This window comes from Crassostrea angulata, chromosome 4 (genome assembly GCF_025612915.1).
Source record: "Crassostrea angulata isolate pt1a10 chromosome 4, ASM2561291v2, whole genome shotgun sequence".
Classification (NCBI taxonomy): domain Eukaryota; kingdom Metazoa; phylum Mollusca; class Bivalvia; order Ostreida; family Ostreidae; genus Magallana; species Magallana angulata.
In genome coordinates, this window is record NC_069114.1 from 24,233,501 (window position 1) to 24,261,462 (window position 27,962).

The window sequence follows — 27,962 nt, forward strand, 5'->3', positions numbered from 1 at the left end:
CCTAGAATTGGGATTAAAATTGCTAAATAATTTGTAAAAAGAAATTCATTTGTTTTACAGCCTTGCTTCCGTGGTGTTTATTCTCAAGAAAATAATTCAGTTGCTGGTAAAATAGCTATTACTAATATACCAATGTGATTTATAAAAAATCGATTTATTATTTTTTAATCTAACATCTTTTCTTATTAACTTCAAATACATTACACGGGTTTTCCCCGTTTTGCACACATTTGAAAATCGGGTATAGAACAAATGTGTGCAAACCTGGAAGATAAGATAAAATAATTATCTAATTGCTATAGTCTGTATCATTATTGATGCAAAATATATCGAATATATGCACTCAATGATAACGATGTCTTCGTAAATAAAGGGTTATCGATAATCAATGGTTAAACAATTGTATCAATAACTTAATTATTAAAATTCATTTGATATTTTAAAAAAAATAAAATAATATGTAATGAAAGAGTAGCCTATATTAAAAAAATGAGTCTAATTAACTATTAATATACATATTAAAACATGAATCATCGTTTTGTAAATAATTAATTTTTAACTACATACCCATCTAATAGACGATTTAAGTTTTTTTGATTGCCTGTTACTGCCTTTTTGTATTTATATGCCCTACAAGATATTAAAATTAAATCTTCTAATCAAGCCCTCAAAGAATAAAAACAATGACCGATGATTAAGCAGTAGGTTAGTAAGGGCAGTGACAGGTGGAGAGTTTAGTGGAGGCCGGAAAGGTTAGAGACAGTACAGACAAACCAAGAGAGAGAGAGAGAGAGAGAGAGAGAGTGTGTGTGTGTGTGTGTGTGTGTGTGTGTGTGTGCGTCAATTACACATATTCATATATTATATGACAGTTTAAAGAAATGGAATTAACTGTCTCTATGTTGAATTCTTCTTCACATGGAATTTAAATGACAACTGAAACTCCATTAAGAATATCCGTTAGAGTTTGTCTGCTCTTTGTAGATAAGGCTTAACAAATATCTTATAACTGTTGCAAATGCCCCCCTACATATATTTTCTTTTATATAAATCATTATTATCATAGCACAAGACGCGTCAATGCCAGAGACTAGGACACAACAAGACTTAGTGTTAAACCCAGAAAGATTAAATTAAAATTCTGCACGTTTGATGACTGTGCCAACAGCTTTTAACCGGTTGTCTCTTGGTTGCTTTAGTCTCAAGTTCATAACAAGTATACCATGACATTTTGTTAAAAGTTGTGCATTTTATAGCTAAAAACATTTGACACCAATGCGCCATAACGGTAAGCCGATAATAAAGCATTGAGCAACAATAAAAGGATCCACATGATGGTCATTAAATGGTTGATACTTGTAATTAGATTGTCAGCTAATCCTCAACTACACTTGGAGGTGGCTTGTTTAGCTGCTGTTAGACGTCCACTAATATGTTTCTTTCCATTTGCTTGCGCAGACCTTAATAACAGAACAAATTCATCTAAAGACCTTAGTATCGTCTACCTTAACAGATTATTTTTGGAAATTACTAGTATCCGATATAATTTCCTGTTCTTATCAGCTGCTTATAACAGAATTGCTAGGCAAGTCTGGTTTTAATTGTTGACTCGGCAATAATATGCCTGGCCACCGCATCTGAACAGCATTATAAAACAACTAGTATCAATTCAAAAGTAGGACCAGTTTTCAATATAGCGCAGACCCTTTATTATGACCAAAGATAACTAGGAGAGAGGTTTATGATCTTTAATTCCTTTCATAATTCAAACACCATATTTCTGTCACGTCTGATTAAGCACTCAAGATTTACACATCACCCATTAGAACACTGTTCCCAATCCGCTGGCTGAAGCGAACGCTGTCAGGGCGAAGGCCGCTTGTCGAGTCTCTAACAGAAGCTTGGCCTCTTTCAGCCAATCACCAGCCACTTTTCTGGCCTCTCCCTGCAGCTGGTTCATGTACCTGACAGCTGTCTCGAAATCTCCGCGGTCCATCCAGTAGCTAGCGTTGGCCAAGATTTCGAAATTGTCCATACTCTCAACATCCACTTGGTCATTTAAATGCTTTACGTCATAACTCCTGAAGCTTATAAATACCGACTGTAGATAGGAGATGAAGTATTTATACAGAGTACCACCACATTCATCAATGGCAGCCACTTTTTTACATACACTGGAAACCTTCTCGAATCGTTCCCGTAGAGTGTCTTCTGTCCACACTCCACGAACGTACGCCTTCTCTGGGATGGTGCTGACAATCATGTTGACAAATGGATGGTTACCTGCGGCATCATACACCGCCACTATCTCGTTACCGAGAGGTTTGAGGCGTTCTTCCCAGGCTAACTCCTCCTCCTTACCGCGGCGGATGGTGCCATTTAAAGCCAGGCAGGCTAACCACAAGTCCTGGGCCTCGCGAGCTATCTTCTCTGCAGCGGCTCGATCTGGAAAACAGCATGGCATCCATTAGACAATAGCTTTAATAATATTCAATTGCTATCATCACTCAAACTGTTTTTATTAGTTTTTAAACTTTAATTGAAAGAACATTCCCCCCCCCCCCCCAAAAAAAAAGAAAATTTTTTTAAAAATAAATTGTGTTGTCTGCAGGCTTGGGGCGAATTACATTGTAAAGTAATGCATTACATTACCATTACTTCATGAATTTGGGCATTAAATTACCATTACAATTACTTAGTTTTCTTGAAGTAATCCATTACATTACCATTACATGAGTAAAGTAATGCATTACCATTACCATTACTTTGTGAAAAGTCGATAATAAGTATTTAAAAAAGTAATTTAAAAGCTGATTAAAAAGTTTTTGCATATGTTTCATATATATATATTTATACATGTAAAACTCGCTGAAACATTTTTACAGGTTATGTTCACTATCAGGTTCAAATTTAATGACGCACAAAATTGCTGTTGCACTTTATGACCAGCCAAGTTTTAAAGGTTTCATCTTTAAACTGCATTCTGTCAGGTTTGAAAATATAAGATATAAGTGTCCAGGCAATAAGAGAAAAAAAATACTGTACATGAATCTTGTATTTTCTATCAGTCCAAACTATTGTACTATATATACAACAGAGAGAGAGAGAGAGAGAGAGAGAGAGAGAGAAATTATTTTCAAATGGGTTATAGTACTGGAAATAATAAGCTTTCAGAGTGCATGGTTTGACAGTGCATTCTTTTTTGCCTTTAAGGCTACATGGCTGTTCTCTATTCTAATGGAACACAGTTAAAAGAAGGGTGGGGATTGGGGTGTTTAGCACCTCTTTTAAAACAATAGAATGTTTTGATACTACATAGATTGTCCTGGGGGCATTGTGTGTTGTTGACCCATTATTCACAGTAAAGAATTCATTGAATGCACAGCTAATTGGAGTAAATTTTTCAAAAATGATATAAAATTCTTAATAACAACTCTTAAAATGTTTTGAAATTGTGTTGTTACAGCTAGTTATATTGACAATTAGAGAATGGATTGTTAATTTTTTTTTGATCATACAACCAAAATATCTTTATATCAAGAATGAAACTCTTCTTCTCTAAAACAATTTTTAATTAAATACAATTTCAATTATTCAATTCATCACAATTTTAAAAATGAACATGCATAGAAAAGCATAGTAATGCAAAGTAATGCCAGCATTACACTAGATTTTGGAAAGTAATGCATTACATTAGCATTACTTGTAATGCTAGATTTGTGGCATTACACATTACAAGCATTACTTTGAAAACATGTAATGCATTGCAATGCATTACCATTACATTTAGCATTACCCCAAGCCTGGTTGTCTGCTTTATTAAAAAAAAATTAAGCAAAAATCTGTTGCTGAATGAAATAATATTCTGCACAAAACTTTTACAAATCATTCATTAAGTAATTCATAACACCCAAAAACCTTACTTTCAACAGCAGTTTCAATGCCCTTGAGGCGAGCTACCCATCCGGCAATTTCTGCCTGGAACGCCTGTCTTTCTTCGATGAACTTGAGGTTGAACTGTCGTTCGTACTTCTGTAGGAGCTCCTGTTCCTGGACCTTCAGCACCTCCTGTAGGTGGTCACTGTGGGCGGCGGCCTGGCGGGCCAGCTGCTGCCTCAGCTCCACCTCAAACTGGACCCGTGCCTCCTCACCCTGAAACCACCAAATCCGCCGGTCAGATAAAAAATTAGTCTCTTTATTTAATGCAGCAGTAGATGAACATGTCACCTATAAATTGAGCTATCAGGACAATAATGGTGTTGTTGATATTAGTATGAGGAAAAACAAGATATTACTTTGAACATCTTCAATTCCATGTTCAAAATTTCACAGTTTAAAGTATTGGTATCTTCCTGACAGTGGCTTTAATTTCACAGAGAATGCATTTTTTGTTATTGAATAATCATGGTTTTATCAAATATATTTCTTAGGAGTAATAAAAATTTGTTTTACTTTTCTTTCCCTTAATGATTTTTTAAATTAAATGCATTGAAGTTCCTATTATCAGAGTAGTCTTGTAAGATATAACTAAAAATAAATCTTTTTGTATTTTCTATGAGGAAAACAAATTTTATACTAATGCACAATAATTACTTATTTAATCTTCGCATAAAATTGTTTCATGGTTGTGTTATTGAAGGACAATGAACCCAATTCATTTCTACAATAGTGATTTTCATGAAAATTTTATATGAGCAAGTTACTTAAAGATATATCCACATAAACCAAAAAATAACATTAAAATCAAATTAGGTATCAGCGTAAAGTGAATTAGGACTGCCCCCTAAATCAGTTTTGCATGATTCTTTATAACAATTTATACATATGTTAATTTACATCAAGCCTCCTTACCCATTTTTGTTTTTCCAGGTCCACGTTGTTTCTAATTTTCTGCGCCTCGTCTTCAATCCTCCTGTCGCACACACTTTCGTCGGCCTTTCGCTGCATATCCAGGGCCTCCTGTATCCTCTCCTTCTCCAATGCCAGGTGATTGGCCAGCTGATGCTGAAGCTGCTCGATACGCCGGTGAGCATGTGCAATCAGAGAATTCAACTCTTCCTCACTCAGTTTTTTGCCTTTAAATTTTAATTTCAAAATAATCAAAAAATGGACAAACTGAAAAGTGTAATTTATGACAAACTGTTGCAGATACTCTAACTTAAATGAACGCAATAAATTAATTTTTTTTTTTTAACTGCACTCATTATTACCAAATTAAAATAACGCAGTTTTTCTTTCTTCCTCTTTAGATGGTGTCTTCTGCTGTATATTATTTTTCTTTAAGTTTGACAGATAATTCATTTACAGCTATACAGACAAGTGTACAAAATGTCAGCATACTAACCTTTTCCTGGCTTAACATCTGGCATCAAACTCTCCAGTTCTTTCTGAAACTTCTTTTTACCTTCCTCGACTAGATCATTAAACTTGACTAGTCCCCGGTTCTCCGACTCACTTTTAGCAATCTAAAACATTTTTTGGGACAAATTACCAAAGAAAGGAACTTTATCTTCTCTAATTTCTTGCAAATGGTTTACAACTTAAGATACTTTTAAAGATGTGTTAAAATTGTCAGAATAAAAGATCACTAGAACTTAATTTGAAAATTAAATGATTGTAAATGTTCCTAAAAATTTATCATCACCAAAAAAATTTACAAAATACATATACAGGGTAACATACTGCATAATGAATCACATTTCTCATTTACTTACAACAGCCACTATAGCAATAAGTATATCAAAACGTTGTATAACTGATGGTAGACTCAAAACCTGTAAACTGTACAAAACTTACCGCCGACTCTATGGCATTAAGTTTACTGCTGACTGTGTTGTAGGCCTCCTGTGCTTGGTTCAGAATTTTGTTACTCTTAGTAGACTTGTTATTTCTGGCTTCTTCCACCATGGCTTTCAACTTCTCCTTTTCTGACCTACAAAAGCTCTAAATTTCTATTTCCTGGTTCTTTGATAAGCTTATTTTTAGAAAAGAAGGTGACAGTAATTTTGCCTATGCTGATGAGGCCTAACAAAAAAATAGGTTTGTTTCCGCTTTCAGGCTGTAAAAAAATTAGGGTCGGTAGGTCAGCTTTTTTTTTTTTTTTTTTTCTCCCCAACTGTTCAATTGTGCATATTAAAGTAGATCCAGTGTTCTGTGACGTCACACTTTTTTGTAAAACTTTGAATTCTTTAAAAATTGTGCAAGATAGTTTTATTTATTTTATGTGAATATAATCACATGGATGTAATTAGAATTATTGGTAGGTTAAAGATATTTTCGCACTTAATTTTATACTAAATTTCCAAATATTTATATATTTTATCTATGCAAAGGGGAAATAACTCTTTTTCTGACTTTTCTCTCAGTTGTATGTCTAAATGCTATAGTTTTTCTTCTTCCAGCGATTAATTTTAAAATATTTTTGTAATTTTAGTTTTCTGATAAAGTTGACATTAAAATTAAACAAGAAAAACAAATTTCTGCCTACAAGATTTTACTTTTAACAGAAAAAAATACATTTTTCTAATGCTAAAATATGCTTTAGTTTATGTTTATCTGGCATCTCAAAAAGTGTGATGACATGTATATTTTTTCTAACAATTGATGACATTTAAGTCTATTAAGTCGAAATCAGTTCGGTTTTTCAACTTTCCTCAGAGAATTTTACGAGTATGGAGCTACCTTAAACCATTTATCTATTGAACTGGTTAAGATAAAAAAAACCAAGTATTTGTTGTCATTGTTTAATTTTGTCTGTGCAAGAAATTACAATATTTACTTTCACCCTGAATCTTACATTTCTCAAGCTCAACTGGAACGACATGTGCTGCCATTTGTAAATAACAAAGATCTACACAACACTGATGACATCTAAATAAGTTCTATAAGCATTTTTATGACTTAAATTTAGGGGACACATTTAATTTTTAAATCGGATAAAACAAAATGTTAACAAAAAATGGAGATAAACGGAAATTTACGAAAAAACTTGAAGAAAAAAAATTTGGGTCGGCGGGTTTAAGTTAGGGTCTGTTGGGAAAGCGGAAACAAACCTATTTTTTTGTTAGGCCTGACAGGTATAGATTTTAAATGAAAGGACAAAAGACCGACCTGAGAGAGTCCATCACCTTCTTGGCATTATCAGTGATCACTTCTCGTTTCTGGAATGCGTCAGTCACAGCTTTCCACTGTCCATCCTTATTCAAGATCTACGAACAAAAAACCAAATGACTGGTCATCACCACTGTCACTGTTATCACAGAACTTTCCAAAGAATGCAACAAATATCTGATTAGTACTGTTATCATTATACATGTACACGTCTTGATAGTGATAAAGAATTAAGTTAAGTGGAAGAATGCCAGGATAGTTACAGACCCAGTCATCTGAAAAACTGAAGTTTCAACAGAAGTGAAGAGTACATTTCCTGCCTGTACAGTCCCTTTTATTTGTCAAAAAGAGAATCACCATCATGCTTACATCTGTTTTGTCGTCCATTGCTGTTTGCAGGGCTTGTGCATGCTTCTTGACAGCAGAGATGACCTCGTTTTGAATCTCTGAGGCTTCCTGGAGTCCTGTTTTACACACATTCATCAACTCTTGGAGTTTGGATTCTAGAGCTAAAAAGAGGGAATAATAGAAATACTTTGTAAACTCTCACCCTGCTTGTTACTGTAATTGATTTAGCAGAAGTTACTGTCTGCCAAAAATGCTGAAAAGAATACCCAGCTAAATGGTATACATCTACTGTTTTTTAGATGATCTTTTGTCATTAACTATTAATATCTGAATATACTGTCAAATACATGCTAATAGACTACAGACTTGAATGAATGATTCTCAATTTTAAACATGAAAATAAAATATATATACATCTGAATATTTATATCCTTTCCTTTCTTTCCCCCCAATCCTCTCTCCTTTCTTTCCTTTATATCTCTGTCTCTCTCTCACTCCTCGCTCTGTCTCTTTCTCTCTAATTGTCATTCTACAACCTTTTTTTAGGGGGAGGGAGTTATTATCTCTTTTGTTCTCTTATTTTCTCTTAATTTCATCTTAATTTCTGTTCTTTTTCAATTGAACCAAATCTCTACTCTTTCTGGTTAAATATCTTTGTTTCTACTCTGATGTATCTTGTACCTGTATTTTCGGCCTTCTCTTTCTCCCTCTGTTGCTGTAGTTTCTGCTCTATATCTAACTTTTCTCTCTCTTTGGCTGACATCCCGGCTGGCTGGGGCTGTGCAGGTGCTGCTGGGACAGGGCTAGCTGGTGCTGCTGTAATTCATATTGTATGCCATCACTTCATATCATACTTACATACTCCAGCAAGCAAGAGCATAACCAAAAGAAATAATTCTGTCCCCAAAAATGTGGTACAGGTTGTTATGAATACATTGTAAAATTTTAGCATTGTAATTCTCTGGCATAAATAATTACAGTGTATCAGCTTTACAAGAATGAAGATAGTAATAATGTCAAAAACATTAGTTTATGAATCGTGTGGCAGAACATAAGAGATGCTTAGTATTAAAGCGTGTACACTGTTTCATTTAGAGCAGTTCCATGTCAGTAGACAAACCTTTCACAGCAGTCTTCTCTGGCTCGGGTTTCTTTTCCACTGGCTGAAATAAAACGTTAATAAAATTAAGAGACCATGTAATTCAACCAAAATTGAAGACAACTGATAGTGCATTTCTACAAAATTACTCAGTTAGGAGCTCATTATCTTGACATATTTGCAAAATGTATTTCTGCTTACTGGTATTAATACATGTACTTGAAATACTGATAAATTTGCTTAGTAGAGTCATGTCCAGTTAACTAATACCAGTAGAATTTATAAAAGGTCACAGTCATGTTTTATGCAGCACCTGCTTGTTTATTTTTCAAGGTGAGATATTGAAATAGATCATTAATTTAAAAACTAATATATGTGACTGTAATTCAATAATCAACCTATAAATCCTATATCTAAAATTAATTGAAATACAACAGGTTTGATGAATTGTGTTTGACTTAATTTTAGATATAGGTCAGGATTAAGATAATGACAAGTACATGTGTACCTTGGCAGGAATGACTTTAACAAGTGGCTTTTGCTCCTCCTCTGCTGGTTTCCCAGATCCTGCTATCATATCCATTACTGGTTTATAGACGTATTCTTGAAATGGGCTGTATACATTTTCCTCCATCAGTTTCTTGACCTCTGGGTCAACAAACTCTCCGTATGCTGCAACACCTCCCAACGCTGCTGATGGCAGCAAAATAAACCACCTTTAACCAAAACAGAACAAAACTTTGTTAAACAAACACTCTGGGAGTTTATAAAAAAAAACTTTTTTTCCTTCAGTAGGACTTTTTCAGATCAACATGAATCTATGAAATATGGATTTATGCACAACAGAATTTTTAATACATCATTAAGTGAAATTATCATGACTTTTTTGATTAGCTGCAATATTGGCCTAAGAGCTAATCCCGCAAGTGCATAGTTATGTCAATTTTTTGTAGAATATGATTTTATGTGTTGATAAAGTGACACAAAATTGCACTGGTGAGAAAATCAGAAAAAATGTACTTGGCGAAAACTGGTCTGAGGCCAATAGCATCTTTGTATCAATCTAATTTAAGTTCGAGTTAAATTACTGTAGTAAAAAATCCATTGGACGATTACTTTGAAATTAATTCTCAATAACTTAAAGAAAGACGAGTGGAAACTCACGTGAAACAGATAATATAATTGTGTTTAAAGTCACGTAACATAGACATAAATAAATATTCAACCTACTTCAGTTTCCCTCCCTTCTTCTGTGGCACTCCAGAAGACATACATCTCTGCTGCAGTGGTTTAAAAACAGTTGAACTCTAAAACCAGGGGAAAATAGTACATGATCAGATATTCTGTGATATTTCTTTTATCTGTTCGTCTTCCAATTGCGTTGTTAATTCTATTATTTAGGGAGAATTTAATTATACGAAATTGTATATCAAACAAAAAATGAAAGTACAGTACAAATCGACCAATCGTGAATGTTGCGTTGTGTCGATTGAAAAAAAAAGACACAGTTTTAATAGCAAATTACTTTAAGTTACCTTGATACGCGGCGCTACACCCCTCGCTGCTGCCCGCCACATCTTCTTACAGCGGGTGACAGAAAGAAATTTTTGCTTGTGCCGACACCGGCCTCACGTCCAAGGACAAAATGATTTCGTGTATATCAAACCCGACGGGAAATATAAAGTAAATTACCAGTAATTCGGTAGCTATATATCAAAATTTAGTCATCTGATTATGGAAACTTTAAATATACGTAATGGTTGTGACATACAAACAAAAAAGTCATATCATCCCAAAACGCAAAATGAAACTCTTATATCATCGGGTTTGATATACCGAGAAAAGATGGCTGCTTCCATGATCAAACATTTTTCCAAGGGTAATATTCTAATTTTATTGTTATTTGTATTTGTATAAGTGCAATAGCTTATTTCGGGTTTATTTTAAAGTTGAAGTTTACTATGTCTATATTTGATGTTGAAATTTTACAGTATATATGAAGTTTTATGCACTATATGTTAATTGTTTTTTTCAAATTCGTGTGCAACAATCATATACAGTAAAACTCGTTTAGTACGAACACGATTATTGCGAAATCTCGTTTATAGCGAAGTTTTTTTGAAGTCCATGGCAAAATTCTTAACAAATCTTTGCAAAATTTTAACAAACTCGGATATAAGGAATTTACAAATATAACGAACTGATTTTGAGTCCAGTAGAGGCAAATAATGACAAAATGTAAAACTTTTACAACGACTTTCTTTATGGTATGAAACCTTAGAATTGTCATTTGACATAATAGTTTGGATGAATTTTGTACACATAAATTCTTCACTATACGATCCGGTTATTATAGGTTTCAAAAGAAAGTCTTTTTATTCTAAATCTCAACTTGCAAATAATGTAGTCTTATGGAAGAAAACATCTACTGGTATATAAATAGCGAATTCGGTAGATTTATTATTACAATTTTGTTCTACATATATAATGAATTACGGATATAATGAAGTAAATACATTGGTCCCTTGGACTTTGCTATAACCAAGTTTTACTGAATGAATAATTCAGCAGACTAAATTTGTTTAAGTAATGAAAACAAGAAGTCAGAATAGAGGATGATGATTAATCTACTTTACAGAATATTGATTTTGGGGGATTTTTGTGTGTGAATTCATTATCAGCCAAATTTGTAAATTCCTGACAATACCCTAGATGTTCCTTCATATTCATTGGGCCTTTGCCAATTGTTGTAATTGTATTTGTGCCTATAAATATTTGTATTTTTTATGTATGATTATTTTGATATGACTGTTTGCTTCACAATAGGCACTAAACACTGCTAAATCATCTCATTTTATTAGCTTCATATATTGTTGTGTTTAAAAGGAGCCAGAGTGTTAGCTGGACAGGTGTGGAGGTCTGCTCCCAGGGTGAAGGATGCTGGAGAAACCAGTTTAGTACATAAGTTTTCCACCCTAAATCTTGAGACTGTTGACAGAGGAAGCACAGTGATGAGACAGGGTGTATGTGGAGCTTCAACTCAAAGGTACTGTCTGGCAGAAATATGGATACCGTTTACCTAGAGTGTTTGGGATATTATAATTTTCTTTGCTATAATTTTTTTTTTATCAAACATAGAATACTCATACTAAAACAATGATATTTAAATGGTGTAACTGTTGGGCCAAGAGTAGATATTTTAGTTTAAACAATGACAAATGGATTGGATTTGCCCCCTTCTCAAATCATACGAAATGATGCACGCTCTATTTACAATTATGACATCAAATTGCATATGTATCCTAGGCAAAGTGATTGTAAGAATATTTTCTTTCGTCAGTACTAAAAATAATTTCATATGTTTAAGAATTAAGATTTGCTAATTATTCGGTATCGAATAGGTCAGTGTCATGTGTAGAATAAGTTGATTTTCCTAATTAAAGCATCTGGTTTGCTAAGTCAATTATATTTAATTGAATTACCAAAGATTGAAACCTTAAAAGTTTTAATAAAGTTAATCAGGAATATGTTTCTATATATAATGTATCATTAATGTTCGAGTTAACATTGTCAAACAAAATGGTGTCTGGAAGAGATAATTTTAACTGATAGTACCGCTGATCCAATTTTCACATATTTTTTACATGCATGTATATTATGTGTTACTGACTTCAGTATTAGAATGCCTTCATTTATATCAGTGCATGGTATCTTGATCATTGCCATATTTTTATAATTTTCATACAATATAGATTGAATTATTTCAGATTGATTGACATATAACATACAACTACAGTATATATGGACATGTGAAATTCATATTCAATAGTGAATACTTATTGTTACTAATAATTAATATGCTTATTAACTGTATTTTGGAAATTGTGGGATGAAATTTGATTTTCTTATTTAAAGCATTTATGTTGAGATTTAAGTGTATCGTATGTGTTGAAATTTGATTGACAAAAGAAATGTGTACTTGACAGGTCATTGCTGGAAGTTTGTCAGCCATTTAAAACCACAATCCGCACCAAAATACGCTACAGTAAACTGAACAAGGACAAAACAGCTCGGCCAGTGGTTCGGCGATTCTATCGACTGGACTGGGGGGCATGGATCCGAACTCGCTGTGGGCGGGGCAAGAAACGATTCCAGAAGTCAGCGGAACGCAAGAGACGATTGGACCAACATGTGTTCTGTAATAAACAGCAAAACAAACTTCTAGACCAACTTGTTACACCATTTTGGAGAAGGAAAATGTTTTTTGTGGATGACCCTTATGCACCCTATCAAAAAAGACATCATATTCCTAAATATTACAAAGAAAAGCCAGTTTTTCTTCCTTGATTTAAAACCAGCGTGTTTAATAGTCTAGTTTTTGTATGTTTTGTTTTGAAATAAATTTATTTGGATCCAATTTTCATTTCAGTCATTTGTTTGATTTGTTGATGTACATATTTTGACTCATTTATTACTGTGAAAATGACATGTATAGAACTCTGAAGCAAACATCTACTAAGAAGAGCAAATGGTATTCATCAGCGGATCATATGGACGGGAAATTTGTCCTTTCATCCCAATTAATAATTGAATTTCTGTATACACATGCATACGAGGGTTGTCCCAAAATAGCTTAAAATCTGTTCACTGCAATTTCATTAGACTTCTTAGTTTTCTTCAATGGCCCATTGTCAAACAATACTGAAAAATTCAAATCTGTACTTTATTTAATTCTTGAGAAAATGAATAATTGGAAGCAAAAGGTTTTGTCAGGCGGCGCAATGTGCGACGTCAGAAATTTCCAGTGTTTACATTGTTGCTAAGACCCTCCACATCGTTAACGTTTACGATAACATTTACGTTTTATTTCCGATAATGTCTTGGAAAAAATATTTTCTTTGAACATGTACACGAGTGCACATTCAACATACATTTTCTATTATTTTTTAATTAAAGATCTGACGACTCCAAAATCGCCCTGTATGACTTGTTGACTGACGTCAGTCTTACTGCAATGTGTCGTTCAACATTTTGACGTCCATTGATATCGGTCGGTGTTTCTTTTTTCCACCTATTCTCCTCATACTTGTCTCAATATTTTCAAGTTTGTTAAAAGTTTTGTTATAGCCAAAACAGTTTTTGAGCAAATAATATAATTATTATCAAATGTAAATGTATGATTTATTTTTATTTTTCATTCAAAAATTACTTTTCCTCGCAATTTTCATTTCATTATGTTGAATTTAACTTTTTTGTTTTTGACATTGCGCCGCATATCTAATTTCTGATCTAACATGATTTTATTTCACCAACTTAATATCAGACAATATATGATTTTAAAACATTATTTGAATGCAAATTACTTGAACCCTTTGTGACACAAATTTCATATTTCAGTGTCTTCGATTAACTGAATAACGCCACTTGTCTACGCTATTTTGGGACAACCCTCGTATGTTCAAATTAATGGTTGGTGGTTTTTATTTTGAGTGTGAGTGTGTGGGGTGGGATGTGTGTGAGAGAGAGAAAGAGGAGAATCTTTTTAAGATTACTACATGTACTTGAGCGACTTCTTCTGATGACCAATCGCCCTGTGTCTGTCTGTCGAACACTGATTAAATTTAGACTGATTTTTCGTCATAACCAACTGGCCAATTTCAAATAAAGCTGGCTTTAAGCATCCTTAGAAAAAGGGAATGGTTTTCTTTTTAAAAAAATCACTGAAGCTGCACCAGAAAAGTTTCTTTAAAGAGGTACATCTGTAGTTCTCTTCTGCATTTTACTTATTATATTTATATATAAATCTGTATAAAAATATAGGAAAACATTCAAATTTTAAATTGAAAATATATGGAATGCTTCTATATCAAATAATAATTCATAGCTTAACGAACCATTTTGAAAATATTAATGATTAATTTGTCAACCATCCAAGTAACATTCATACTTGTATTATCGAAAAATAAAAAAAAAACAAAAACAAAAAAACCCCAAATTATATACACCAGATTTTAAGAATTAAAAGAAAACGCAATTCTTTCACTCTTAACATCACTTGTACTGGCTTTTCAGACAAAACAAAGCTTAAAGTTTTACATATGTCAAAGCGTATATAGGGGAAAACAAATCAACTATAAATTATTAATGTTTATTATACATGTATATCTGCTTCCCTCAACGTACATATAACTCGTTAAAGGTATTAGTATATATTGTATCATGAATAAATGAAGATCTTCTCTTGACTGTTTTTCAAACAGCGTCTCTTATAGGCGTGTCCATTATTAAGCATCAATTTGACAATCCTCGAGGACTAGCTCTATATTCCACATCATAAGTGTTTGGCGTGCGGGTACAAGCCACGCAAAAACTGGGGGTGGGGGGGCTACCCCCTCCCCGAGCCCCCCCCCCCCCCCCCCTGTTCCAACGGCTATGCAGCAGATAGACATTGGTTCAGCCAGGGGACTGACAGTGTTGTCCGCTAATACCATCTTCCTCGCCCTGTTCCAAGACTTGCGCTTCCATCTGGTGTTCGGGTGTGCTAGGTCTCTGGCCTCCTGATTTCTTGATAGTCGCTTGTTTTCCGATCCATGATCTTTCCAGTGCGTCAGCCACCCTACAGCCAAAAGACCCCATCCACATCAGAAGGATAACCACTATCAGACAGAGAATCAGGTTCTTGATGATGGGAACGTTATTGCTGTAATACACGTCTCCTGTTTTGTTATGACTCGGGGTTGCACTAGGCACTGTTGTGGTAACCCCATAATCAGCTGTGGTCCATAGGGGTGCGGCGAAACATGTCGCTGAATTCATCACCAATCCCGCGAAAGACAATCCAATTATTTTTGCCAAACTGTTCATGATTGTTTGCATTATTTTTCCCGTAACGCTGTAAACATAAAACTACTCACAGTGACGTCATAATGGTTAAACGTCATAATTCTTTGCATTATTTTCCCCGTATTGCTGTAAACATAAAACTACTGACTGTGACTTCATAATGGTTAATCGTCATAGATCTTTGTGACGTCGCACATATGGATTTACTTTGGATAACATCGCTTTTCGGTTCATATTTATTAAGAAATGAACTCAATGTCTACCCAAGTTATACTCGTATAACCTGGGTTGGGGCAATTTACGCTTTATAATCCGCGAATTAGTACGTTGGTGCATTGTGACGTGCCTTGTGACGTGCAAACCAGGTTATACAAATTTAACTAAATTTTTCTATCCAATCAAATGCCGCGTAACAACCATAATTAAATTATTTAGATATAACATGTACCCCACCCCCCCCCCCCCCCCTAAAAAAAAAAATAATAAAAGCTCAATTATACAATTGGTACAGTGAGTAAATTGTTCAAAACGCGGGTTATGTATTTTTTCCCACAATGACGCTACCTTCATATCGCGCATAAATCACCAATTGCAAAGAAAGCAATACTGGATTTTTTAAAATTTCTACACGAAATTCAAATTACCTTAAAATATGGACATTTTTACAATCATGAGGTGGGCATAAAACAGCAATATGCTCGATGATATTGATATATATTACATAATCATTGTTTCATAAAAGCACGATAATCTAATTCAATTAGTTTTATGTACTTATTTTTACCCTTTTCTGCATTTAAAATTAGTAGAAAAGCCTTTATTTAGGTACCTTTTAGCTCTTTCTTCATACACGTCGCATCGTTTTTGAAAGTGGGGGTAGTAAGAAGACTTAACCGAAATCCTGGGAAGCTTAGCAATTTTGTCTTTACTTACCAGCTTACAATACAATTTTTGACATAATTCAATTTCAATGGGGAAAGTAGCCAGTTCCTTCAAAATTTAATTTTCTATTAAGAAATTTTCAGTAAAATTCCCCCTTCCGAGCAAGGTCCCCCGTCTGGAAAGTCTTTGTTTTAAATGCTAGTAAATTTCTAAATGTACGTAGCAATCGAAATACATAACTGTGCACTACATGTATATTCTCGCTTTTAAGTGTTGTTTAATGTGTTTTCTTGCGTTTAAACAGTCTGCTTAACTATCAAACGCTTCTTTAAATGAAAATAGATATTCTTTGTATTGGTATCTATCCTGGAACTTACATGAAACAGATTTGAAATTGAAGTGAAACTCTAAATTATGCTTAAACTTAATTTTCACTTATTTGGATCCGCCAAAGCCCGTCCACCCCATTACTCTCATTTTGCTATTATATATCCACGCCCTTTATAATTAAACATAAAAAAAATACAAAAATACAATTTCTTCAAGTCATCTGCAATAAAAGGAATATAGGGAATGAATGTATATAAATATAATGTAATCAGTTTCAGTTAAGATATTTATCATTGCCCGCTCTTCTAAATATCCAGTTGCATTTTGATTTCAATTTTATAGAATAGGTTAAGAAAAGCAATGTTAGAAAAATTTCGGACACAGTACATACAGCAAAAGGCAACAACATATGTATCAAACAATGCATCATATTAAAGTGAATAAGTGTTAATTCCCCCGCTTGCGCGAGGTATCATCTAGTATATTTCATATTTCTACCATATGGATTTTCTTAAAAAAAAAAAAAAAACCATTTACGAGCGTGGTTTTGTCCAAAGATAATATAAAATTGGCATAGTGCGCTATATAAGGGCTTATAAAATATTTTTTTTTAACGAAGTAACTAAATTTAAAATGCTGATATGTTTCTCCTAATGCTCTTTCAATGAGTTCTTTTTTCAATCAATCGCCCCTCGAATTTATGTATAAATCATACTTTGGCTTTGTGCATAGTTTACAATACCGGGAAACGATGACGTTTTAGCATTTCGTCCTATCAAAATCATATAATCACAATTTCTCAATAAATAAATGTTACATATAATACATGTTTTAATTTTGTAAAAAATCACATTACAAAAGAAAGTTATGAATTTGCACCTACGGCTGCATGAAAATAAAAAGATGCGCAAAATCATGCGCACTCGAGCTCTACTCGGTCTTGTTCATATCGGAATAAAATACTGTCCCGAACAAATTACATATATGTAACACTTGAAACATAAGGCGAGCTTCAGACACAGAACCAAATCTTATTCTCATTATTAATGATGCTAAGAGAACACGTGCACCTAACTCACCCAAACTTGTTTGATGAATGTGATCGTTTATATATGATAAATCATAGGATTTCTTTTTATTGAATATTGCATTTTGTGAGCAACTTACATCATTTGGTAATGTATGGTTTTTTTTATAAATATGGTATTGCATTGAGTCGTGATAAAAAATCATATGATATGATATTTATCATACAATATGACATAATCATAATAAATTTAAGGATATGACATGAGATATGATGCAGTGCTTTATCAATGACACAATATCGTATCACACGTTGTTGACAATTTTCGACCAAATGAATCTTATCAAACCAACAAATATCAAATGATTGTATCATCGCTTTAAAGCCATTACACTATACGCTCTTTATCAGGGATATGAATAATTGATGGAACAGCCATAAAACATGTTATTTAGTGCGCTTCCGCGGCTTAAAATATAGTACCAGAAACTTTGCCGGTAAGACACTTTTGTGGGAACGGCTTTACGATTATTTTCAAAAGTACACATCAAAATGGTTATGTAAGTTTTACTTGATCGTACAGTAATAAATCTATTCAACGCTGAAATCCACAATGGTTCGAAATAACTTATAATTCAGGTATTTTCAGAAGTATATGAAATATGTATGACACTGCAAAATCCAGACAATCCCAACTAAGTCTCGATTTATCTTATAGGATTATAGCTAGAATTAATTGATAATGCAGTTTTTGTTGTGCATAAAGCTGTTTTAATTCAATAAAAGTCACATAATCTTCTGAAGTAACATTACATGATATTATACATGTACTAAGTAACATTATATAATTATACATGTTATATAATTATGCATGTAAGAAACATCTACATTTTCATTACCAGGTTCCATAACAAATTTTTGCCACTTGAAACCTTTTAAAGGTGGTTGAAATTTTTTATTTGATGGCGGAGGTAACGCAAAGCTAACAATAATAAATAGATTTTTTAAAAATTTGATAACAAACCGTTTTAGATCATTTTACATAATTCCATGTGAACAGTCAATGTGTTTGCTGATATAACGTCAGAAATAGCAGACAGAAGACCATAATGGGTGACGTCAATGATTTTCCTGCAATCAATTGAAAAACATAAGAATAGAGAGAGAGATAAAGAAATATATCGGAAGGAGAATAGAAGAAAAAATTTAAAAATGAAACCATAAGAAGTATATAAAAGAAATACACCATTTTTTATTTTATTGATATTAGTCATAGAACTACTCGTATACAAGTATGATTATATGTATATGTAACCTGAATTGTTTTCAGCACATTGAGTGATGACGGCGGTTGAGCAGCTAGCATATCCAATCGTTTCGTCACTTCCGTCGTCACAGTCAAATGAACAGTCACATTTGAATGCATTCTGAATGCAAGTTATTCCCCCTGATTTACAAGTAAACCATCCTTCTGGACACAACTACAATGAAGACCGATTTATTAGATATAATAGGCACAATCGAACACAATATCTTTTTACGTGTATACTTGATTATTTTTTTTTCTTAACTAACTGTGAGACAAGAATAATATACCCTGACATCATAGGCATAGTAAGCAAATTGAAATTTGAGAGGGGGAGACTTATCCAAAATCTTAAAAAACAATTAAAAACGTTTTTAAAAAGTTTTGGTAAGTGATTTTTTTATATCAGTAAACTTTTTTTTTCTTTGATAACATAACAATTCCCTAAAATATACGGATAGATGTGGTTGTACACGTTTCTCTTTGACCAGTATCTTGTAGATTGTACCTGTATGTACACTCCAGGGGCCGGCGCTGGGCACCTCTGGCTGATACATAACTTGTAGTCACTGTGCATTCCCGGACTGTGCATCCCCACACAGTCTTTCCCTCCGTTGGCTGGCGGGGGATCAATACATGCTCGGGAACGTGACTGTTTCCCTCCACCGCACGTGACCGAGCACGTGCTCCAGGATCCCCACTGACTCCAGGCACCATCAACTTTATGAAAAAATAAATCCGATCAATGTTACGATTAGTTTGATTAGGAAGGTTTATTTTGAGGAAATACTATATAGTATGTCATGTTATCATTTCTGGCCAATGCTATTATCAAAATGATATAATATCTGAACCATATTCTGGCTCTGGCCTCTTCATGGCTTCTAGACTAGACATAGAAATCCATTTTTGTTTTTAATGTGTTTTGGGGGTTTTTTTTTTTTCATTTTTTAATATTCAAATATACAAACACATTATATTAGCTTTTTTCAAGAATACTTCTGTTACAAGAAAGAAACTTACTGATGCAGACATTGGTGTTGCAAGTTTTATTCTGAGAAGGCGATCCTGCACAATTAGTGCCGCCATATTGTGGAGCGGGATTGCTACAACTGCGCGTGCGCACCTGTGTTCCTCCGCCACAGGTTACGCTGCAGGTGCCCCAAGATCCCCAGTTTGAAAAACCGCCATCAACTAAAACAAAATAGAATTATTCATAGTATATTTCTTTTTGAGAAAAATATATTTTACGTGAATCTTGTTTCTCTTATTAAAATTCCTGATGATAAAAGATCAGTTGATATTGTTAATGTGGATAATGTGATTCCCAATCAGGGATGGGGTCGATTACTTTAAAAAGTAATCGATTTAAATACAATTACTTTGAATTTATTTAAAAACCATTTAAACCCACGTTGACGGGTTATGTAAATTTTTTCTGCAACGATCGATGAACAGGGCGTGTCAATTTCAACCCTGTCAGTTTATTGTCAGTTTCAGCCGCTGTAGATTAACGATCAATAAACAGGGCGTGTCAATCTCAGCCCTGTCAGTTTATTGTCAGTTTCAGCCGCTGTAGATTTCGACCAATCTATAAACGGGGCATGTAGATTTCAGTCTGCTTGTTTCTATAGAGCCATGAATTAACTTTAAGTTTCCGTAAGAAATAGAGGGAATAATACTTGGTAGATGTAAATATAAAATAATTTTACATACTTAATCCAATTTTTCTTTGAAAGTTAAAGACTTTCGCCTATTTACACCAGCAGAATCGATCTTCTTTAAAAGTAAGAAATATTAAAAGTAAATCAAAATAATTTCTTTATTGGTATACAAAATAACAAACCAAATACATCATGGAAATGTTTAGGAAAGGCAACCGTTTGGTTTTGTCCCCCGAATGTTTGGGTTTATTCAACCAGGATGTTATATATCGATCGTAAACAAAGCACACATCAGAAATAATAGTGAACAACATGTACACAGGTTTATTTTTGACTTTACAGAATACTACCCAATAATCAAGGGTTAACACAATTGTCTTTTACTGATTAACCAATTTTAACTGTCAATGAGTTCGTCATGGACTCACTGACAATTAAAAATTGTTGATTGCTATATCTAGTAATAGACACAATCACCCCCCTCCCCCACGACATCAGGGGCGAGTTTTAATACGAGGCGAAATAACGCGATTATCATACCCTTTTTTGTTGGTTTTTTTTTGGTTAAGATCATTTTTGTACACCCTTTTTTTCATTGAAATATGGCCCAGTTAACTGGGAAAACTGCTGCAATGTCTACTAGAACCGTTTTAACAAGACCTTGGACTTTCGGCGGGATGTAACTATCTAGTTTGCTCATCAAAACAAGCCGGCAAACATTGTCCTCCTTTCTCTTAATTCGCTAAGAGAACCTTATTAATATTCATAGAAAGTCAAAACCGTTGCTTTGCTGTGTGAAACTGACGCTGTTTCAGCGAAATATACATCCCTGGGTGAAGTCGGACGAGTGTCATTGCGTTCAATGTATGCATATCTATTAGCCAATGACTGGACAGTTAAGGATGACGTTTACTCAGAATGAAAAAAAATTCCACTGATGATAATGAAAAACCAACTACTGTGTGTTATAGACCTTTTATTGTAGTGTTATTTTTCATTTTCAAAATAGTAGGTCAATGACCTACTTTTTGAGTTAATGGCCTTTGTATATTTTTGGAAAATTAAAGGAAAATCACTTAAAATTTTACACTATGATTGAGATTTTCTTAATTGTGAAAATAATACAAATTGCTCAACACTTTTTAAAATGAAATAAAATTTATGAATGGCAGTGACACTAAATACATGCAAAGCATTAAGTTTTCCTTCACAATTTTCATAAATATCCCAGTCCGAATTTCCTCTATCACTTTTCAAATTCCTACCCATTTTTGATCCAATTTTACAAAAAATTGAATGATGATAATACAAAAACATTTATAGTATTAAACTACTTATATCGATCTTATTCTGTTGGCATATAATTTATATGAGGTCAATGATCAAAATTTTGAGTTACGGTGTCTTTTCTCGTTTTTAAGCATATTTCAATATTTTTTAAATTCATGCCATACAGTTATTATAATGAATAAAAGAGGTAAAACTACCAGAAAATATGCAAAATTATATAGACTAAAATATAACATCTTAACTTTAAATATTAGAGTACTTCCAAAAATGTTTAAGCAGAAAACAAAATCTGCAAAATTTAGTCCGAATTTCCTCTGTTTGGCTAAAAGTCTATTTTTGTTTTGGCATAATTCCATAATATAGTAGAAATATCGAATGTTATGTCAATAATAATTCATTTCACAGATACTTTTTGTGTTTAGAACAAATTTTACTCATGACATTGAACTTCATAACAATCCGAATTCGAGAACTCAAACCCTGAGTAAACAACACCCTTAACCATGTGTAGACCCCGCCTTCGTCAAATTGGAGTTTATCACGTACTGTCCAAAGTCAAAACTCTTGTTGCAACGGTTCTATTACACACATACTGAGCATAACCATCGTTTAAAAGCGTGCACAAAATTTGATATAAAATCGGACCAAGCAACTTTTACATTTTGATGAAGTCTGTGGGTGTCTATGGCTATTTGAGATATATTTTTCCTAATTATCTTTTTGAGTAGCGTAAATATATCCATGTTTGTCTTAAAAAGAGACGACATCCATTTATCCATTTATTGGTTAAACAGAAAACTATTTACTGTGTTGACATGTGTCGAACTTTTTATACTCCAAACTGTTATATGTTTATATGTTTTTACTACTATGAACTCAATGTTTGACTTTATATGCTTTGATAGAATACTGTCGTTATTATACAAGCTGAAGTCTTACTTGGACAGCTTTGTGTATAACAAGCTTGGCTTGACGTGGAAGACCCACTACAACTACGGCCACCATACTGGGGAGTAGGATTGGAACAGCTTCGCGAGCGAGTCTTTGTACCTCCCGCGCATGTCACTGTACATGAGTCCCACGACGTCCAAACAGTCCAACCGCCATCGACTAAACGTAAATTCAAGATATTTAACATAAATCAACAAAGAGAGTTACAATATAAATATAGCCCCCAAAATATCCATACCCGCTTTAAAGCCGCATTCACAATGCGTAAAGATTTTTATGGACAATAGGAGAAAATATTTTTGATCTGACGTCCTATTATTGTAAACTGTATGAGACGGATCCATTGACTTACTGGGACAAGGCGACAGCGTGCAGTTGGTAGAGGATGATGCGCTGCCTACACAGTCACTTCCGCCGCCATATGGAGCAGGGTTATTGCAGGATCTCGAACGCGTCCTTGAACCGCTTCCACACGTTACAGAGCATGCGCCGTAAGAACCCCATGAACTCCATTGCCCGTCAACTTAAAATAGGTAAATGTGGCAGTTAAAAATGGACAATTTTATCGATAATACAAACGAAGAAGCCATGATATTAATTTTCATGTAAACAATGGATTACGTTGAAGTGATTCACAGTTAATACCTCTGCAGGCGTTAGTTGGTGTACATGAGACGGTTTCACTTCCAGAACCAACACACTGTTTCCCGTCATAAGCCGGAGCCGGATTTGAACAGGATCTGGTTCGAGTTTTAGTTCCTGGTACCGTGCCTGACGGTGGTTGGCAGGTCACAGAGCATGCGCTATAAGAAGTCCAGGATGCCCACTGTCCGTCAACTAAATACAAAGCAACAGCGCATGGCCTTTTTTTTTTTTTATATATTTAATATAGTTACATAGCCTATACTTTTCATAAATTTTTTAGAGTAATTATTGATATGTAAATAATTTGATGACCAGGTGGGGGTGTTGCGCAGTCTTCATTTACCGATCCATCTCCGTCATCATCTGCAAAAAACAAATAGTGTTACCCAGTAAATATATATTAATTTTAAAGTCACAAATGACAAAATTACGAAGGATTATAAGATTTTTTTTCACGTTCCTCTTTAAACGAAATGATTCTCATGCAGCAAACAAACCACCACAGGACCAATCATCATGCATTCGGTAAATGCTTGAGATTTTTGGCAATGCAACATGAGTATTACATCTCCCAATTTTAAAAGATTTGGAACATCAAACGAACTATGTACAAAGACAAGTATGAAGCAAAAAAGTAACATTGAATGTCATGAAGCGTCTATACTTCAACTCAACTTTGGAGATGAATGACAAAGGTATCCAAGCAAATAAAAGATAATACTTATCGTATCCACCATTATTCTTAAGGACTTAATAGAAATGAAAGAGAAAAGCAAACTGTAAATACAAATTACGATCTTAAATGTAAAAATAACAATATCCATTGTCTGATTATCATCTGAAAAGATTGTTTTACTATCATTTGAGAAGTCATTTACATGTATATAGCGAATATGCAAAATGTTGGGAAAAAGCAAACATTTGACATTCTGACATTCACAGTATTCATGACCACAATTACGGTACCTTTGTTTTGGTTTCCCGGGGTACACAGTTCCTCGTCGATTTTTCCGTCACAATCGTTGTCTACACCATCTCCTGTAACCGTCGGTGTTGGGACACAGACCTATGGAGGAAAAACAAGCGTGTTTTTAAGTTTTTTTCCCCATTAGATTAAATGTTATGATATCAAGCCGTGATCACAGAGTAGCCGTATCTATTGTTAAATGCAATTCAAAAGAACAGACCACATACTGTATTGACTTTGGCCATTCTCATCCCAGTGGTAAATCCGTAGGTCTCAGCATGGGCATGGCCATATAAAAACCCTCCAAAGATTACTATAGGAGAATTGTGTCGGACTGTGTGAGTGCCTTCAGAGACAGATATGTACCCCCCAACGAGGCTGGTTCCTGATATTGTTTGTAAAACAGCATTAGAAGGAAAGGCAATTCCATCTATTCTTAGACCAGAAACTTCGCCTGCCTCAACGATAAACATGAAGAAATTTGTATATGATCCAAGAGAATATTTTGGAGTGGCAAAAGTGTAGTCTGCGGCGTACTGCTCTACGGGAGGAATGATCAACATGGCGGGATCGGAAGGTTCGGAGGAGCTCTGTTGAGACTGAACGAATTGGGTCACCATGATGGCTTTATCTGCTACAATCCTACAGTATGCTGTGGATGGAATAAGCTTCTGTACCATCCCGCCTTTTTTGGAAATGGTAAAGGTTGACGAGTATCCCCCCGATATCGTTACTGTGGTGCTGTCTTCGCTTGCAATGAATTTGAAATAGTCACCAACAGTTCTCTTCGGGATTGGGACCGTAGCAAAGTTTTTACCCCATGTGTCCACTGGAGTCAACTGTTCAACCAAATGATCCTGGGAACCACCGGATCCAATTTTTGTCTTCTTGTTTCCAGAAAACACGGCAACCTTTTTGGTAGATTTGACGTAACTTCCGGTCAGGTCGCCGGTACTGACAAGCTGCCATGTGTCGTACTTGTTTAGAGTTTCCGTTACAACATTTCCTCTGTAGTAGTTTCTCCCGCCATAATTCACGGAGCCGGACCCGATGCTCTGGCCAATGGTAACGGTAACTGATGTTGAGTCTTCTGCTCCTATCACCAACATCTCGCACTGTCTGTACGGAGGGGCCCAGGTAATGACGTAGTACTCGTCCGACATGACGTCAACAGGAAGACCGACAAAGCCATCATTGGAGTACTTCTCCTTATTTACTCCATATACAACAACTTCGTCAGAGGCTTTCACCAAGATTCCTAAAAATCAAACGCAGAATATAGATTTGATAAAAAAAATTGTTAACAGCTGAAATAGTAGATTACTATATAGAATAAGATTGACTGAAATAAAAGCTCATTAATTATCATTACAACATGCGCATATCTATTTAATTGATAATCACTATGACACACCTTTACTCTCTTTAGATGAGCCAATCATTCTTATGCGGTAGTCCAATATCAGCTGCTTTACTTTGCCAGCGGTTACCGTAAAAGAGGCCGAGATTCTCGGACTGGTACATTTTGGAGAATCAACTTGTACGCTAACCACAGTGGTTCGGGAGGTGGTCACAAACAGCTCACACTGGTAGTCTGACCCGAGGTTCTCCATGAATCCAATGATGAACTCGGTACCTCGATTGTCTGGTGCACCTATAACAGAGAATTTGTCTAGGTTTTATGTTAACTACACAGGCTAAAAATTCTTCTATGTGAACAATGCACTTCAGAAAATAAGCTTAATGAACATTCTTGCTTGAAAAACTTGATTTGTTTTTGTTTTCTTCCAGAAGATATATTGAAAAATGATGGCCCAACTGGGCCATTTTTTTACTGGCTAAGTTAGTCATGTAAATTTAATATATCCATCCAATAAAATATGTAAAAGGTGCTGTTTAATCCTACATGTATAATCAATTCATTTATTTTTTTAAAAGCAGTATGATAGCAGCAACGGTCTTGCACATAAATTGAGTAACGCCGGTTAACATCTAATATCGCGTATTTTTACTACATTATTTCTTGGATATCATGATACCCAATTTTGAGTATTTTCTCCAACATTTAAAAGTCACATGCAATTTACAATCAGGTAAATGGTTCGTTATTATAATACATTTAAATTTTACAATCAAGATCGGGGTTATCTTTCTTACCTTCAAGTTGTACTAAAGTGGAGCAAGCCCAAAGGGCGACTGCCACCCAGAGCTGAGCACCTGCAAAACACAGCGAAATGTATTTTTTGTTGCTAAAAATTATTGTGCACAGATAAATGGCTTTGTTGTATATCGACATATGACCCTTTGTTTTCTTTCTTCCATAAAAAAATATCTGTTTATGAATGACTTTCCATCTCGGTAATTATATATAAATACGATGGTCAGTTTTAGCACAAACATACATGTTCGAAAGGTGTTGTTAGTTGTGAATTCTACTACAGTTATTGCCGAGATCAAAGAAATGCCGCGGACATTATTCTCCAATATACCACGAACGTCATCAGTAAATTATCAGATCAGAAATACCTATTTGTCTCGCACTGACTATGAAAGTTCAACTTCAAACCGTAAAAAGTTTTAAAACCATGTCAATTTCACGTGCTAGTTCCAGTCAAAACGAGTTGTATTGCCTCAAATGTTTATTTTTAAGAGATCAATGCGGCTGTTCCTAGCACCTCCCTAGCATATTTTCACTGCATGTTTTTACATAAAATATATATCATGTAGTAGTAATAATCGTATTAAATTGCCCTTATAATATTAGGAACATGATTCAAAGATATTTTATAAATAAGATAAGAGTATTAAAAATCCAAAGAAAATTCTGTCGTCTGCATGTGATTCCTTTGATCGATTCACATGTATACACATTACCAACAAAACCATTGGGGTTACACGGAACAGCCGTCAAAATGACCTAGATCGTCTCTCTATAGGAGAAACGATCTGTAGAAATACTGGGCTGTTAGTAGAATAGAAATAAAGTTCTTGTTATCGTGAATGTTGCAGGATAACCTCCTCGGTCTCGAAATGTTGTTCAAAATATAAAAGCCTCGGCTAACGCCTCGGCTTTTGTATTTCAAAACAACATTTCTCGACCTCGGAGGTTATTTTGCAACATTCCCGAAAACTCGTACTTTATTTCTTAAGTATATCACGTGTATTTTGACAAACTATAAGTATTCTTCCGCAATGTACACGTAGAACAAAACTGCCAAAATAACAAGAGTACTAGAACTTAGCCTAGTCTGGTAACTACATATATGTATTTGTCTGTGAAGAGGCAAAATGAAATATATCTACATCCATTGAATATGTTCCCCTCTTGATTTTGGGAAATTGTGTCCATACTGCTTCCGATCACGACAAAGCCATCCAATCAGTGGCGACGAAGTTCGTGTTTAATAAGCGTTGGTCTGTGTATTAGGTGATAGCATTAAATATCAATAATCAAGTGATAATATAATGATCAATGTTAGTTTACATTGTCATATTCTCTC

At 34.4% G+C, this 27,962-nt stretch overlaps 3 protein-coding genes across 4 annotated transcripts; 1 reads left to right on the top strand and 2 right to left on the bottom strand.

Annotated features, from left to right (window-relative positions):
* Positions 1 to 1,734: 1,734 nt before the first annotated feature.
* On the bottom strand, positions 1,735 to 10,234 carry LOC128180262 (MICOS complex subunit Mic60-like). 2 transcript variants are annotated; one of them, XM_052848230.1, is made up of 12 exons: positions 10,093 to 10,234; positions 9,788 to 9,864; positions 9,066 to 9,273; positions 8,579 to 8,621; positions 8,140 to 8,271; positions 7,480 to 7,619; positions 7,111 to 7,208; positions 5,797 to 5,932; positions 5,345 to 5,465; positions 4,852 to 5,075; positions 3,924 to 4,152; positions 1,735 to 2,445 (listed from the first exon to the last, which is right to left on the bottom strand). In XM_052848230.1, exons 1-12 carry the CDS (start codon positions 10,132 to 10,134, stop codon positions 1,823 to 1,825), a joined length of 2,073 nt encoding a protein of 690 aa, XP_052704190.1. In that variant the 5' UTR covers positions 10,135 to 10,234; the 3' UTR covers positions 1,735 to 1,822. The 2 variants fall into 2 exon arrangements, with proteins under 2 accessions (XP_052704190.1, XP_052704189.1); XM_052848229.1 differs by having other exon boundaries at positions 8,140 to 8,274.
* Positions 10,235 to 10,290: 56 nt separating this feature from the next.
* LOC128180277 (39S ribosomal protein L35, mitochondrial-like) lies at positions 10,291 to 12,980 on the top strand. Its single transcript, XM_052848251.1, has 3 exons — positions 10,291 to 10,436; positions 11,444 to 11,603; positions 12,544 to 12,980. The coding sequence occupies exons 1-3, from the start codon at positions 10,292 to 10,294 to the stop codon at positions 12,902 to 12,904; spliced, it is 666 nt and encodes a 221-aa protein (XP_052704211.1). The 5' UTR covers position 10,291; the 3' UTR covers positions 12,905 to 12,980.
* Positions 12,981 to 18,246: 5,266 nt separating this feature from the next.
* On the bottom strand, positions 18,247 to 26,695 carry LOC128180263 (uncharacterized). Its single transcript, XM_052848232.1, has 12 exons — positions 26,620 to 26,695; positions 25,877 to 26,116; positions 24,690 to 25,720; positions 24,462 to 24,561; positions 23,808 to 23,858; positions 23,496 to 23,687; positions 23,203 to 23,373; positions 22,839 to 23,009; positions 19,969 to 20,139; positions 19,454 to 19,665; positions 18,955 to 19,120; positions 18,247 to 18,770 (listed from the first exon to the last, which is right to left on the bottom strand). Exons 2-12 carry the CDS (start codon positions 26,073 to 26,075, stop codon positions 18,700 to 18,702), a joined length of 2,535 nt encoding a protein of 844 aa, XP_052704192.1. The 5' UTR covers positions 26,076 to 26,116; positions 26,620 to 26,695; the 3' UTR covers positions 18,247 to 18,699.
* Between the last annotated feature and the right edge of the window lie 1,267 nt (positions 26,696 to 27,962).